The sequence below is a fragment of the Pleurodeles waltl genome, chromosome 5, assembly GCF_031143425.1.
Source record: "Pleurodeles waltl isolate 20211129_DDA chromosome 5, aPleWal1.hap1.20221129, whole genome shotgun sequence".
NCBI lineage: Eukaryota > Metazoa > Chordata > Amphibia > Caudata > Salamandridae > Pleurodeles > Pleurodeles waltl.
In genome coordinates this window covers 291,406,788-291,422,312 of record NC_090444.1, presented here as the reverse complement: position 1 = coordinate 291,422,312, position 15,525 = coordinate 291,406,788, and the positions used below count along the sequence as shown (strand labels likewise).

Below are 15,525 nucleotides of genomic sequence, written 5' to 3'. Positions count from 1 at the left end.
AGCTACTGCTACTGGCTCATAGGCTGATTTTATTTTACTGTTCTGACATGGTTACTGGTCATGTTGAAACAACAGTAAAGGAGAAAAAAGACAAACTGTCTGCTGCCTCGTCTTGATGAATGTATTGTGATGTACACAACCACATATGCGTGCGCACACAGAGACACAGCAGTTATCTTAGAATGACATCTCTTAGCATTCCAAGAGGGCTGTTGTGTACAAATGCCTGCATTGCAAAACAGTGGCAGACTTTTTGGAGTGCAAAAAGGGCAACAGGATGCCTTGGTAGTGTTTCTCATATGCTGGGCCAGTATAAAAAAATTAAAGAGAAACTGAGTGTGGGACTGGATCAGGCAGGGTGGCATCAGGACATAAAGGACGAGCAGAGGTGAGGGGGTTGGTGGTGGTTTGAGGGGTTTAATGATATAGAGAGAGTGAGAGGCTGAGTGTGTCAGAGAGAGAGGACATCCTGATTAAAAAATAGAAAAAAGAAAAGAAAGAAACAAATGCATAAAAGTCAATAATTGCGTGAACTACTTTTTTAGCGCTTACATGTACGAAATACAATGGTTTTAAATTAACATTGATGGACAGCCTTGTCTGCTGATGCCTAAAGCAAGCAGAACCAAAGTAGCCAAACTCCTGAAAGAGGTTATCTAAAAGTCTGTTTCTGTATCTGTGAGCATGTGTATTTTGAATGGCACTGTAAGAAAATGCCTCTTTTTGCATGATCACCTAAATGTTTTTTTAGACTCCTGCTGCTGTTTTTTCGACTCTGCACTGGGACTCTGCTATGCACTATGAGCACTAAAACATGTCAAAATTTGCTATACTCCTAACTGGCACATTTAATGTACTTATAAGTCCCTAGCATATAGTACAAAGAGTATTCCGGGCCAGTCAGTTAAATGTCACTACTGGACTGCAGCACAAATTGAGCTACCATTAAAGTGACAATGCAAAACATGTCTACAAACCTGCGAGGAGTAACTTGGCTGTGCAGGTTTTAAGTGCAAATTCAACCTGTCAAAATAACCCTCGCTAGACCTAAACCTTCCTTTTATACATTAAGTCACACCTAAGAAGGCCTTAATCCACAGTAAGGCAGGAAGCATGGTATCAAAAAATAGGGCATGTAAAAGCTTAATTAAAACGTCCTTACTGTGAGAACACCCCAAAAACTACTTGCACTGTAGCATGTTTGCTATTCTATAGGAAGGCACTTGGAGTTAATGGGAGTAAACTTAAATAATGTTACCTCTGCCTCGGAACCAACTACAAAGTTCCTTCTTGGACTTTCTCAAATATTTATTACAAATCCAATTCACTGGTAAAGTTGGATTTGCACTAAATATTTTACAAAACGTACTTTAAAAAAAGTCATTTTTTGCCTGTCTAAAGACTCATTTTCATGCACTCCCAACTGTCATCCAAGAGCTAAATAGCCCCTGGACGAGGTTTCAACTTGCTCCCATACCTGAGACAAAGGCAATGGGTGTGGGGAGGTGTTTTCTTCCTCAGAAGGATGACCATCTGCGCTGTGCAGGCTAACTTAAAAGAGGCCTGAGTCACAGGCAGATGTAACTAACACCTGTGCCTGCCCCATCTTTTGTCCTTCTAGCCAGCTAGGCACAAATGCCTGTGAGAGAGGTGCTGCCTTCAAAACCAGTTTTGAGTGACTTCAGAGGAGCTGCTTATTTCCCTGGCCAGATGTCTAAGGTGGGCATAGCAGCTCTGCACAAGGGACGAGAGGTTCTACCAACTTGCTTTAGGTACAGGGTTGCACCCTGGGATTGTCTGCAGAATGGCACACAGGAACTGTTGCGAAAGTTGGTAGGATTACCATTCGAAACTTTTTCCCTATTGGTTAGGGAGGGAGCAGGCTAGCGTGAGGCATAAATATTGAACCCTTTGGGAAACTCGCTGAAAACTGTGAAAGACAGAAGAAGGACTGCACCTGCTGTTGAGACCTGTGAGGAAACCCAAAAGGGTGGACCTGCTCCCACATGTACCCAGAATAAAGAAGTGGGATCCAAGGGTCAGTTTGGTGGCCTACTGTTAAGCTATAGGGACACAACACGCTGCTATTTGCCTTTTTCCTGAAGGGCCCATCTGACCAATAACAAAAGGACTAGCCCTGTACCCTGCTGGTGGCTTCTGCATGAGTAAGTCTTGACCCCCCAGTGCTGTTCTTGAGGGCCTGGGGTTCTTGGGTGAGTCAAGCGTACTCCTCTTAATATCCTGAAAAGCCTGGGACTTGGAAACGTTTTAGCTTCAAAGACCTCTGGAAGACCAGGACAAACCTGCTAATCCAATCTGATGAAGGTGTGCTGCCACTGGGCCAATGATTCAGGTTGCTCCCACTCTGAACTTTTCCGCAACAACAAATCTATTTCAGTTGGAGGTCACAGAGAGGCTATATGCCATTTGGACCCTACTTAACCACAGTTTTCAGCTTTGCCCCGCTGGAGAAATCAGAGCTCCAAAAAAAGTGACTAAGTACAAAGGTAAAAATCTCCACAGCCTGCTGACTTGCCTCTTCAGGATTTTGGACTTGAGTAGGTAAAACTTTTGAATCGGACTAACCTTGTCTCTGTATCGGCCCCACACTCCATCGCAGTCATCCTTAAATAGCACCTACATACCAGTAAAGAATAGCCGGATGACAGCTTTTGGAGCTTAACTGCATTTGCCACTAAATTCAATTAAAACTTAAAAAATTAATTTATCTGCTACCTTTATTGGATTTATGATCATTATGATATTTTCATAAACTGAACTGGGATTTTTATTTTGTTGTGTTTTCAACTTTAATTTTTTTTGTACTTCTAAATGTTTTACCCATTTTCTCAAGTTAAGCTTTGCCATACCTACCAGTGGTTGAGCTTAGGTTTAAATCACTGAAACGTTTACTAGACCCAAAAACAATAGGGACATTATTCTTTGTGGTGGAGTACCATCCATCCAAACTAAACTTTCTCACAGGCGAGATGTGTGTTTGAAGACATGTGCTCTCACCAGACAGCTACACCTGCCTGCTGTCAAGAACTAAAAAATTGACAAAATGGGTTAAATCAGCATAGAGAAGAAAACAAATTCTAATTTCATAAACATGTCTGTATGCTCGACAAAACAGACTGAGTTGGGGGCTAGGGAATGAAAGGAGGGGACAGGATGTGGTGGTTAGAACAGACGGAGGTGATATTTTATTTGCAATCAGGTGGAATACGATTGAAGGCTCAGTCCTTCTGAGGTGAAGCCTGTCTACTGTGAGGCATATTGTGGCTTAGAAGTACATAGAGGTTCTTGGAGTCCGCCCATCCTTTACCACTGGTGGCTTCTGTGTCACACTCATTTGCCTGTTTTTTATTTGTGCCCCAATTTGTCAATTTTGTGTTTGTCCCTCCCATGGAACAATGCCTCTTTACTGAGACTTTGACTGGCTGGCACTGATGTTTCCACTGCTTGCTTTTCAAGCACTACTTTTTTCGTTTTGGAACGCATTTATGAGAGTGCATTTGTTTTTGAACTGTTGCCCTCGTCTACTTACCGCCCCACCTCTCTACCCGTGTGCTACTCCATGTTGCTCAGCCAAAAAGGTTTCGCCTTTTTGACCTGTTGTCTTTGCTGTGCAGTGAAAACCAGGGCTAAGCCAATAGGTCTCAAAGGCGCGACCTATTGGCTTTGCCAATGCTTGTTCCCTCTGGAGGTAAAGCCGTTTGCTGATTTTAGTGCGTTTCCCTGGAAAACAATTTCACCGACACCAGTGGTTTCGTTGTTGCTCTTCCCTAGTCAATTATCTTAAACATCAGGTTGAAAGTGTCCAGTGGCGTTTACTTTCAGGTAAGAAATACTTTATGGTGTGTAACACTGGCTATACGAGAAACCATTTTGTCTAAATGCGTGGATCCTATTCTTTATGTGCTGAAGTCAGTATGACAAAATTAAAATGTATGAGGACAAACCTCTCTTTCCTGGTAGCGTTTCTTGGCGGCTGGCTCCTCCTCAAACTCTTCAGTCTTTCCAACATTTTGAAACTCCTCCAGTTCTAAAGCTTTCTGTTTCGCATTTTCAATAACATGCTTTGGAAAATGTACCAGCTCCGCTACATGTATTCCAAAGCTCTGATCACAGGCACCTAGAAAAACCAACATGTTATTTTAGCAAATTACAAAGGTAAAATGCACGTACATCAGCTCTCAATGTTCAAAACTATGTAATATTAGCAAGCCAGAGCATGGTCAATATGTCTTGATCTGCTGTGCTACTGCATGCAAAAGGCATTTGTGCACAACAATGCTTGTATTAAATAGCTCATAAAAGTCAGACATATAGGCTTTGCTTGTTTTTCTAGCAGCTAGCACACATTTATACGCTATTTTATCACCGCAGTCAACAATAAAGCAGCAGATGTTCAGTGTATACGAGCAGATAGTGCATTGTACAACTAGGCTGAATTCACACATGACCCAAACAAAGCAGGAAACGATAAACAATGTAAAAAACGTGGAATCTGGGAATGTCACTGGTAAAGCGACATAATTTTAATTACAATTACAAACAAGCATATGCAATGTAATGGGTCTCGCGACTGCTCAAATGAGAGCTCTTGGTGTTGTACATTCCTAACTGGACTTTTCTTGCCATATAAATAAAAATAAAAAGTAAAACAGTTGACATAAGCGAGCCGATTCAAAGCACCACAGCGGCCGTGAGCGCAAAGGAGAGACACAAAAGGAAAAAGAAGTTAGGTCGCAGTCAAACATATCGGCAAAAGCGCAATTATCCATGAAACAGGGTTGATGGTCAAGGCGGTAACAAAACTGCCCCACGGAGGGTCAAAGGTAAAGCATTTACCAATGATAAAGGATATTTGAAAGGCAAGCCTTTGACCAAGTGAGTGATGAGTGTGCAGTGGGCATGGTTAAAAGCCCACAGATAGATTGCAACACGTCAGAGCGCTTGCGTGCTCAACCTAAAAATGTGTTGCCGAATGCACCGTTTTTGCCAAAGTTTCTTGGGAGGAGAACCACCCAAGCCTTCCTGTAGTTGTCAGACTCGCTGGCTGTGCATCCTATGGGGGCTGGTCTGGCAAATGTTACCAGGGCTGCTTTGGGTTCCCAGTCCGGCCCTGATAGGCAGAGAGCATGGGGCGTTGGATGTTATGTTCGATAAACAAAAAACTAAACGCAGTATACTTCTACTGCATGTGACCTATGTACAAAGCGCACAGAGGATCATTTAGAAGGCCCAGATTCTGCTGAGTACAGGAAACATTTTTCCCTAGTATGCTGTTATTTCTTACGGCCCATGGCGAGCTTGGTGAAATATGCTTGAGCCAGGATGATTTCAGTTTATGGGCAGGTTGAAGGGTTTATCCAATCTAGTGTACTCCCTGTGACGTAACTGCACCGGAAGGGCTCATGAGACAGAGGCAGTGATGCCAACTGGCAAGTGCCACAAGAATGTCACACTGGTACAGATAGCCCTTTGCATTCTGGGATGTGTAGTCTGTCTCCCATTACTTGCATCGGTATTTAAATCCCAGCATGCACTGCGCCATGAGCTGAAAACCTGGACTGGCTCAGGGTGCCACAACCAGACCCTTGGCAGCAGTGGGCTTTAACGTGAATCCCAGTCTTGAATAATCTCACCACGATCCTGATATATGTCGGCCAAGTATAGTATGAAGGCATTCTGGTCGAATGGAGCAGTGTGGTCCTCTCCCAATTCCAGCGGCCTTGCCACTGAAGAGCAGTTCCACAAGACGCAGAAGTAACATTTGTTCAGTTCTGCTCCCGGCTCGAGTCCCCTGACACTTTAGCAGTAGGTGGGACTGAGGGCAGATACAAATCCCAGACAAAGTCTAAGGTGTCTGCGCCAGGAACCTGTGCGCCACCAGCAGGGCTTTCTTACCAACCCCGGCTCAGCATTGCATCCACCTCAGATCAATGAACTGAGCATCAGGGCTGTGATAATTTCCGCCCTGAAGCCACTCATGGGCCCAAGTCCTATCTAGCAGCATCCCCATCAGCTGCATCCCTGGACCCACAAAGCTCACTATTGCCAGCTCCGGTGATGGACCTCATTGCTGCTCTGCAGTGCCCCCTTGTGCCCTAGTACTCTCACCACTGCTCCTTAGTGCACCTCAATCACGCAATGCAAGCAAAGCAGAGATACAGAACTCCCCACCGCAGGAGTGATAGGCAGCTTCACCAATGAGCTGTAAATGCCCCAACCCCGGGGCAGATCCTGCAGTGAGGAGAAAGCAGTGCATGAAATAGTCACACCCACAGGGGTCATGTTTCAGAAGTAGGCGCCTCTTCACACATGCTCCAATGATGGATACAGCCACATAATTAACTATAATAACCAACTATAAGAGCCACAGGTAACTTTCTTGTCTTCAGAAAACTACTCAAGAGTTGGCTCTTTCCTTCATAACCACCATATTCAAACAACTATGGACTGCATATGCCTATGTTGATAAATATTTTTTTCTGATTATGTGTATATTTCTAGTTATGTATAGTTCTTTAGAAAATATGTATCGCTACTATGCCATAACAATAAAATACACACACACTCTAAACTTGTTTGACTAAGTATATTTTACCCATGGTTCTAATTATATATTGTATGTGCATATGTGTGTGTATATTCATGTGTGTTTGTATGTGTGTGTGTATGTATGTATGTATGTATGTATGTATGTGTATATGTTGTTTCTGTGCTTGGCATGTTCGTGGGTCATTGCCTGGCTCCTGGGTGGGTTGTTATACTAGATATCTATGAATTCCTGCTCTCATCTTATCACACTTATCTACCCATCATCATCTGTCATGTCTCTATCAAACTATCCTCCATTCTCACTCTGACTCATCCCAAATCCCTTCTACTACTTTCATCTCCTAAATAACTCTGCCTAAGCTCTTCCCTCCGCTTCCACATCTAACTCACCAAACCTCACACTACCGTGACTTCCCACACATCCCTACTAAATTCTCCTGCATTTATCTCACCCTGCTACTATGCTCTCCCTAACCCTTTCACGTACTCTTCCCTCTTCCATCCCCTTTTACTCATCCCAAGCCTTTGGGTTGAGTAAATGAAGGATATACTCCCAATTAACACTTCTGGACTTCTTTCCTCCTCCACCCTTCCATTACTCCAGTCAATCTAACTAACAACCTCTCATATCCGCGGCTCAAATTAACTCATAATAATACTAAAACTGTACTCATTATTTCCTGATACTATTCCATCACTAATTCTTGTTGGGTTCCAGAGTAGCGTGCTACTCACCGAAAAGCGCTTCGACGCCTCGTCAGGGGTAGTAAGCGCTATATAAATACGATTACATTACAATACAATACAATAATTCTTCCCACTTTAGCCCCAAGCCATCCAGGCTCACAGCTTTGCATAATGGGACTTGTATTGCTGTTTTCCAGTTACACACAATTACAGAGTGTGGAACAAGAACACAACCAGGGACAACCGAGCAGTCCGCGCAGACACGGGGGCTTGAAGCACAGTTTCCCACCTCTCAGAAACTGACACCTCGAGCTGGCAAGATAACTCAGGGGACTAACATCCGTTGCTACGTCGTGTGGTATCTGAAAATATATGGCTTTAGGAGCGGACAGAAAGTACTTAACCTGCAACTTAACTTTTTGCAAAGGCCGGGAAGTATGGCAAACTTTGATAGAAAGAATTATTTCACCAATATTTTTTCCTACAACTATTTCAGTAGCAAAAATTGGTCTTTGCTAAGACATTTCCCACGAATAACAATGAGTTTCCAGAATTATTCCTCACTTTAAACTTTGCAGTCATAACAATTGCAAGTTTTGTCGCACTTTTCATTGTAATCGCAGTTCGAGGGATGGCCCAGTGACCAGTGTGCATGTTGCACGGAACCTTTCAACCTGCAAGCCAAATGTTGACATATTGATCCAGTGTGCATGTTTAACCCTCACGTGAAATGTTGAAATGCTGGCCCAAGTGAGCATGGTTAGCAAATCTGTTTCCACTTGCTTCAAAGGGTGAAATGCTAGCCCAGTTCGCATGTTGCAAAGATCTGTTATCCGCAAAATGTTGAAAAGTCGGCCTAATGTGCATGTTGCACAGATCTGTATCCTGTAAAAGAAATTTAGCTGCTTTTCTGGTGAGCATGGTGAAAAGATCTGTGTCAGTGTCATGGGTCAGTCTTGAAATGTTGACCAGGCATGATAAAAATGCAGCCCACCATTAGGAGTTACTTAAGGCCCAGAGAAAATAGAGTAGCGCTCTTTAGACAGACTAAAGATCAGTGTCACCCCGCCCAATCCCGCTCCCTCCCATCCCTTAACCAATCCCTACAGGGCCTTGATGGGGGCTTAAACTGGATAATAGCGTGCTTAGATGGCCGATTATGCAGTCGATCCTCCACGGGGCTCTACAGTAGGCCTAAAAAGTGGCCCCACCCCACACACCTCAAACCTGCAATGCACTAGTTTAGACTCGCTTCATTAGAAAAGGGGCATCTCCAGTGGTGTAACAAAGGCCCCCACGGTGTGTGTGTGTGTGGGAGGGAGGGGCGAGCTCCAGGGGGCCCCCTTAGGGGTCTCTCCTCCATGTTCTTTGCAAAACAGGGGGGGGGGGCATGGTGAGTGAACAGAGCAGCCATTTTAAGTACATGTACTTTACACACGTCAAACATGGGTTCCCCAGCTACATGATGGCCACTCAGTACCCTGGGTTGTTTGGTATCAATTAACTCAGAATATTAAATCCAAACTGGTACCAGTATTGGATTTAACCCTAAATGTACCCAGGGGTCACATTAGAGGGGTCCCCTGCAAAAGCTAACCCTAACTGGCAGAGTTGCTGACTGGTTCCATCCAGCCTGCCACTCCAGATGGTCAACATACAAACCTGGGGGATAGCCATGGCTCTCTGGCTCATAAGACAATGCTACCCCCCCCCCCCCAGGAATGTGCAACACTTTGGTGGTGAGCTTCAAAGGGCTACAAACCCTCAGACTCGAGCCTCCAGGCCTGCTGCTAGCAGAAGGCTTTCCCCCTTCCAAACCCCCACTTTTGGCTAGAGCAAAGGTGGGAAACCAGAAAAGGGTAGGAGGAGTGGCCTCACTGAGCATGCACTACTCCTAGGGGCTTGCAGGCGAAGTGGACCCTCCATCTCATCTTCCTCCATGTTGGATGGCAGGAAAATATCCAATAGGGTTTAGGGAAGTGACCCTTCCCATTGGAAGTGGTCACTGTAGTGGGTGGAGCCACCCAAGGGTACGTGTCCCATTGGACACTACCAGGTTCACCCTAAAACACCCACTAAACTGAGTATTTAATGGGCTCCCCTAAACCAAGAAATTATATTAATCTGGAAGAACAGAAGACAGCACCAAAGAACCCGCCAAGATGTGAACAGAGGACCTGCTGCACCAGGGGACGCTCCAAGACCCCTGCTTGCTGCACCAGTGTCTCGACAATAGTCGCCATGGAGGAGCTGACCACTGGACAGACCTCAAAAGACCCAGAGGACCCCCAGGCTTTGCAAACAGCCAGAGAATTCCCTTCTGAGTGGAGGCACCACTCAAGAAACCACAGAAACCTGCAACCCAGTGAAGGACACGTCAACGACCAGACGCTATCTCCGCAACCCGAAGTCGCAGCTGGACCCGACGACACACCAATGACAGCCCGGAGGAGACCTGCAACTGTGCCCAGTTTGGTGGCACAGCACCCCACCCCCCCCATGGCCAAGTTGTAGCAATACCCCAAGTACTTACCTGTGCACGACGGACATCAACAACAGCTCCCCCAGAGACCAGGAAGAAGCCCCAGTCGAAGGACTTCAGTGACACCCCGGACCTCCCACCAGAGCACCCCCGACATCCTGCAGGACCTCAAGAAGACGTCTTGCATCCAGCTCCACAGGGACCTTTTATGCACAGCATCCAAGACCTCCAAATCGCACAGCACCTGGCTGTCCCTGAGCCTTGCATTGCGGGGTCTGTTGTGTGTTTCAGGTCCCCAACCCCTTGCGACCTCAACAGCCCAAGGGGAAACCCAGGCACCAACTTTACACTTGCAAACCATCTCCTTTTTCAAGTGGCCCCTCCAGGTGGCCCTGTGCCAAGAGGTTTTACAATGTTGTTCCCGCCAGAACCGGGAGCCGCCCGAGGCTCCCCAATGGCACGGTGTTCCCCCCAACCACTTTGGTCACCCTGCAAGGGAAGAGACTGGTAACCCAACTGTGTGATTTTGAATGCATTTTTAAAGGTGACTGTGCATTGATGACAAAAAGACTAACTTTATCAAAACTTTAAAAAGTCATAACTTAAAAAGTAATTAACGTATTCTGAAAATCTTGGTCTTAAAATTAATATAAAAGTCTGAAGTTTGCATGCTCAACACTAAAAAGATTCAACAAAAAAGAAACCTGATTTTGTTTAATACAGAGCATCCATCCGTATGTACGTTAAAATTAGTATGCAATGACTGACCAGCCTGGATAACTTCATAAAGGACACTCACATCAACTAGGAAATTAAAAGTATTTTTAACAAGTATTGGTAAAGATAACTCTTCTCGTGTTTGCCAATGCTAGATTACTTGACGTATTAGCTTTGAAAATGTTACTGGCCTGCCAAGATAGCTATCATATTACGAAAAGAAGTAACATGATGGCCATCTTGGAAGTATAAAAATATACCTCTCCGAGATGGTCGAAGATACTATCGGCTTTGCCAATGCTCAGGATGCAAGTTAACAAGCTCTGGCTAAGCAAAAAGCGGAAAGGCCACATTCTGCATGGAGGGCCACGGAGACAGAAGCAAGCAGAAGCATCATTTTCTGGAGAACTGGGAAGCACAGAAAACAACTTAATGCCCTACCCTATCACACAACGGGAAAATGATGGCAAAGCCTTGTAGGCTTTCCATGGTTTTAGGGACATCCACCAAACCAACAGCAAGTCAAATTCCAACAGCTAACCAAAACACCACCATCCCTGTAATGTATGTTTTATCCCGATGTTTGAAAGTATGTAGGACTGTTACGTAATGTGAAGTCTCTGGCATAAGAAACAGCTGTCTTTAGGCAAAACCTAAAAAGTCATACATGGAAATTTGATAAAGGGACCATTTAATTTCTGTTACAAATGCTCCAATCAACACTAAACAGGACTCAGTTTAATACAACAAAACCTGTACATCTATAAATTCAAATTCATTTTTCATGGGGTAGACTGAGGTGTGCAAAGCAGTTTGTAGGATGGGGATGCTTTCAACTCTACTATCAAATACAGCGGTACTGCCTGAATGTATCCCCTCCCTGCTCTGATGAGGCACCAACTGGTAAGGAGGAAAAGCTCAGTCTGGTAAGGCCTCTGGTGTTCAGGCTAATCAATATTTATAACGTACAAATATACACAGAGGCAGTGCCAATAATGGTATTAGAACAATTTGAAAAAATGGCAATTGTATGCCTCCGAGTCGAATGCGTGACCGGACAAAAGCAGTAATCTGCAGGTCACGTTAGTATCCCCGCAGAAACCAAGAAACAATGTAAATTACAAGTAGAACTTTGATCAGATGAATAAATTGAGTAGGAAATTGTTTCAAAATAAGCCTTAAAAGTACTAATGCTAAGCCCTTTTCTGCCAGGGATGAAGAAAATGCTGGCGCATGGTGCAAGTTGGGCTGGAGTGGGACTATGTCCCAGAACCACCCATGGAGCAGGGAGAGACGGAGCCCTCACAACCTGCGCTCTTTAGCGCCTGGTGATCCATGCAGCGTAGGACTGTCCACTCCACTTTGGTGACGCTTGGTGCCGTTCGGGCTGGGGTGGGATTACGTTCCCCAGACACTCACGGGGCAAGGAGAGGCAGGGTCCTGCACAACAAACGCTCTTAAGGGGCTAGTGATTCTCACGGCGTTGGATGCGCTGACCTGTCCACTCCACCCAGTTACATCATCCAAGTTATTTAGTCCCACACCTCTGGCAAATTGTGTCAACCTCCTCCGTTCCCCCTAGGAAATCCAAACGTGGTACCCGACAGAGGAAATCAAATAACAGTTTATCAGAGCCACGGGATACTGCCCCGCAGGTTGTAGACTTCACGGCTTCTAACCCTTCCTTGCTCCCGCAATCCTCAGTAGCGTAGGAGGGTACCGAAATAGTGACTAAGTGCAGTGTGGGCAATCTCATGGAGGGTCACTTTGAGAGTTTAACGGCACTACCGAAGGCAGAGTTATCACCCCTAGTTTCTCGTTTAAACTCCATTGAAGAAAAATTAGCACTTCTCATTCCACCGCCCCTTCCATCCTTACATACAGTAACGAGCTGTGTACCCACCAGAGGGCGGATGTACACAGCCCACTGTCACTCAGTCTCCTAGCAAAGACCAGGCCCTAGTGACGTATAATTCTGTAGCCATGGCCGTAGTATCTTCTGATGACGTTATCCAAGACAATCAACCAGGCGTGCCTCAGACATCTAGCTCTGTTCCCAGGATCCCTCCCTGTGCTGATACTACTGCTGATGAAGGACCCATTCAAATGGATTGAAGTAGGAGGGGGTTCACAAGGGGCTCCTTATCTCCAGCATCTTTTCAGGCTATAGTCAGCCTTCACCCTGCTGCCTGTCCCTATGTGGCAGTTTTGATAGGGGTACCCCTCCTATGAAATGGGACGAAGGAGCCTAGTGATGAGCTTTTTAACAAAACTCTGGATTGGCTACTGTGAAATAAAGGGTTGCCCCCATGCCAAGCCAAAGACATCTTGATGGTCTGGAGATGTGCCTGGATTGGTCCAGATTCTGCGGATACCCCTGGGCGATTATCTCACTGAATTTTATATTCCCGTTGTTGGTGCATAACCTTCTGTTTGGTCCGAGGCAATACACTACAACGAGAAACAATGTTTCTTTGGTTTCTTTAGACTATTTCTATAAGCCTCCTGCCCTCCACACTCAAAGGCCAGTCTACCGCCTGGGCCCTCAATTCCCTTGTTTGGAAAACATCGCAGGGGCTCAGCAACTGTCTTTTTCCCAGTCCCCTCTAGTTCCTCCCAACACCCTCCCCCCCAATCCCACCTAAGAGCAGCCATAAGGATGGTCTGCCCAGACTTGGTGCAGCTCGATCCTTCACAATACTCAGCCAGAACACTGAAGGACTCAAGGATAAAATTAAATTACAAATCCTGACTAGTTGACTTTTATCTCCAGGTTTGACATTAAAGCACTGTAGGAAACTTGGGCCATTTCACCAGTTTCCCGTGAGGACTATGCGTGTTATTCTAGTTCAGTCTCCCAGTCTATGAGGGGTAGAGTTAAGGAAGGACTCTCTATCTGGATTAGTCTGAGCCTTAAAGTTGAAGCCACAGTCATCAATTCAGAGAGTTCGCCCTTTCTATCCCTGCGGAGCAAGGACAAAATATCACACTCTTGGTTTTATATTATTAATTTTTATAATATTGATTTTGTTAATTATATTTGTATTCATTTTACACAGTTGTTTAATTTTCTTTCAACATTGCAGTCTGCAGGGGATGTAACAAAAGCCCAAATACTCTATTTCCTGTGTGTGCTCTCCTAGCTAGAGGGATACTACAGGTAAATAGGCACATATATCATACAAAATTAACTTATATCTCCCAACGCTCACCTGACAGCCTAAAGGCTTATCTGGCATCTCAAAGAACCGGAAGAGACACTGAACTTTTTATTCAAGTAACTTCAAGGTTCATTTCTAAATTGTTTAGAAAACGTCCGAGGGGATGGCATGTCTGCCCATTGTGATAGCATAACTCAGGTCATTAGCCATTTTCTGCCTAAACCCTTTCGGCCTGATGAGGGAGGGCCCTAAAGGTTTGATGAACACTGTTCCCCTAAAGGTTTGATGAACACTATTCAGCAGCGAATCGTAGGCTGAGGAAGGCATTGATTGCTAACCCCTGGGTCAGGTTGGAAGTTTGAGAACCTTGCTTTGCCAACAAATGTGCCCTGAAATGTAAGGAGGCGACTCTGTTAGAGAGAGATTAGAAGCTTCTGGAGTCTGCTGCTGTCGGGAGTAACAGTAAGACTTTCTGGGACACAGTCAATGAAATTAGAGATAGAAATGCCCCTAAAAGCCCTCTCCTACAATGTAATGTTCTGGGGTCTGACTGGGTCTTACATTTCAGCACTAAATGCCCTTCATGTGCACTTATTAGAATCTGCCACACAGCAGTGGTCGGGTGGGAAAGCACCAGGTCCAGATGGGGTCCCAATCAACCTTATAAAACGTAAAGTTGATTTATGGGGCCTAGTGATCACCAACATGTTTAATGAGTTCCTGAATTTAACGATTCCTCGTTCTTGGGCTTTGTGCACCATTGTGCCTATATATATATATATATATATATTATTTTTTTTAAACGGGAGACCAGCCTCATCTAAATGATACAGACCAATCTCTTTAATCAACAGCACAGTACAAATCATAGGTTTGGTGGTTTTTAACCGTCTATCCAAACGGGCCCAAGAAAATAATGTTCTCTGGCCATTTCAGTTCGTTTTTTGACAAGGGCAGGGTACAGTGCAGCAATGCCTAAATCTGAGTTTGATAATAAATATACATTTGTTGTGCATGGCCCACTGTACCTGGCCTTCATGGACCTCTCCAGTGTTCGACTGTGTGAGTAGGACTAAACGGGATGACGTTACTGGATTTGGGAGTGGAGTTACCCGTGGTTAATTTTCTGCACCTGCTGCATGTAGATCTCGCAGCAAGAGTGCGTTTAAATGCATCTGAGGATATGACCTCAGAATTTTCTTCTAAACAGGGAGTCTGTCAAGCCTTGTCACTGTCTACATAGTCTGTGCTCTCATCTGACCTTGACCCCCGTGGACACTCAGAGGATTGCCCATACCCTTGTGCCTGGGCTGCTATGCTGATGTTGCTGTCCTACTGGTGCGTACCTCTAATGTGTTACGGATGCTGGCTGATCGCTTTTTCTCCTTTATGAGCAGTCTCGACCTGGTTACCAATTTTGGAAAGTCACACATCATGGCGTGTGGGCCAGGTAAAATGAACATCTCCAGGCTCACAATGAAGGGTCAATATTTAAGTAGCATGAATGATTTCAGCTACTTAGGAGTCATTTTTATTTCTAACAGTTCTAGGCAGTCTCAGCTAAATCAAGCACAGCTTAAACATAGCAGAACAGCTGGCCCACTGTTTCATCTACCTAGGGGTACTGGGAAAGGAACACCCCCCCCTCAAATATTTAGAAAGCTCAGTGTGTCCTTGCTGCTACATATGGGGCCAGGATCTGGGGATACCACAATATTTCATCCCTCTAAACCGAAGAAAACTGTATCTGTCGGAGCCTGATGCATGTACCCCTGTCCAGCTCAAGTTTCATCACACATTCCGTGCTTAATTTACAATATATAATAGATAAGGTTAATCTGCCCCTTCTGGGTGGGTTAGTGTGTGTGGTCAAGCCCTGTGGCATCTCTATGTAGGGATATAATTGTG

The 15,525-nt window shown here is 45.0% G+C and overlaps 1 protein-coding gene across 1 annotated transcript in view; it reads right to left on the bottom strand.

Annotated features, from left to right (window-relative positions):
• The window catches only part of MSH2 (mutS homolog 2), a 530,159-nt gene that overhangs the window by 60,376 nt on the left and 454,258 nt on the right, over nt 1-15,525 (bottom strand). Inside the window, exon 15 of the mRNA XM_069234037.1 lies at nt 3,966-4,138. Within this exon, the coding sequence (XP_069090138.1) occupies nt 3,966-4,138 (173 nt within the window). The remainder of the gene's footprint in view (nt 1-3,965; nt 4,139-15,525) is intronic.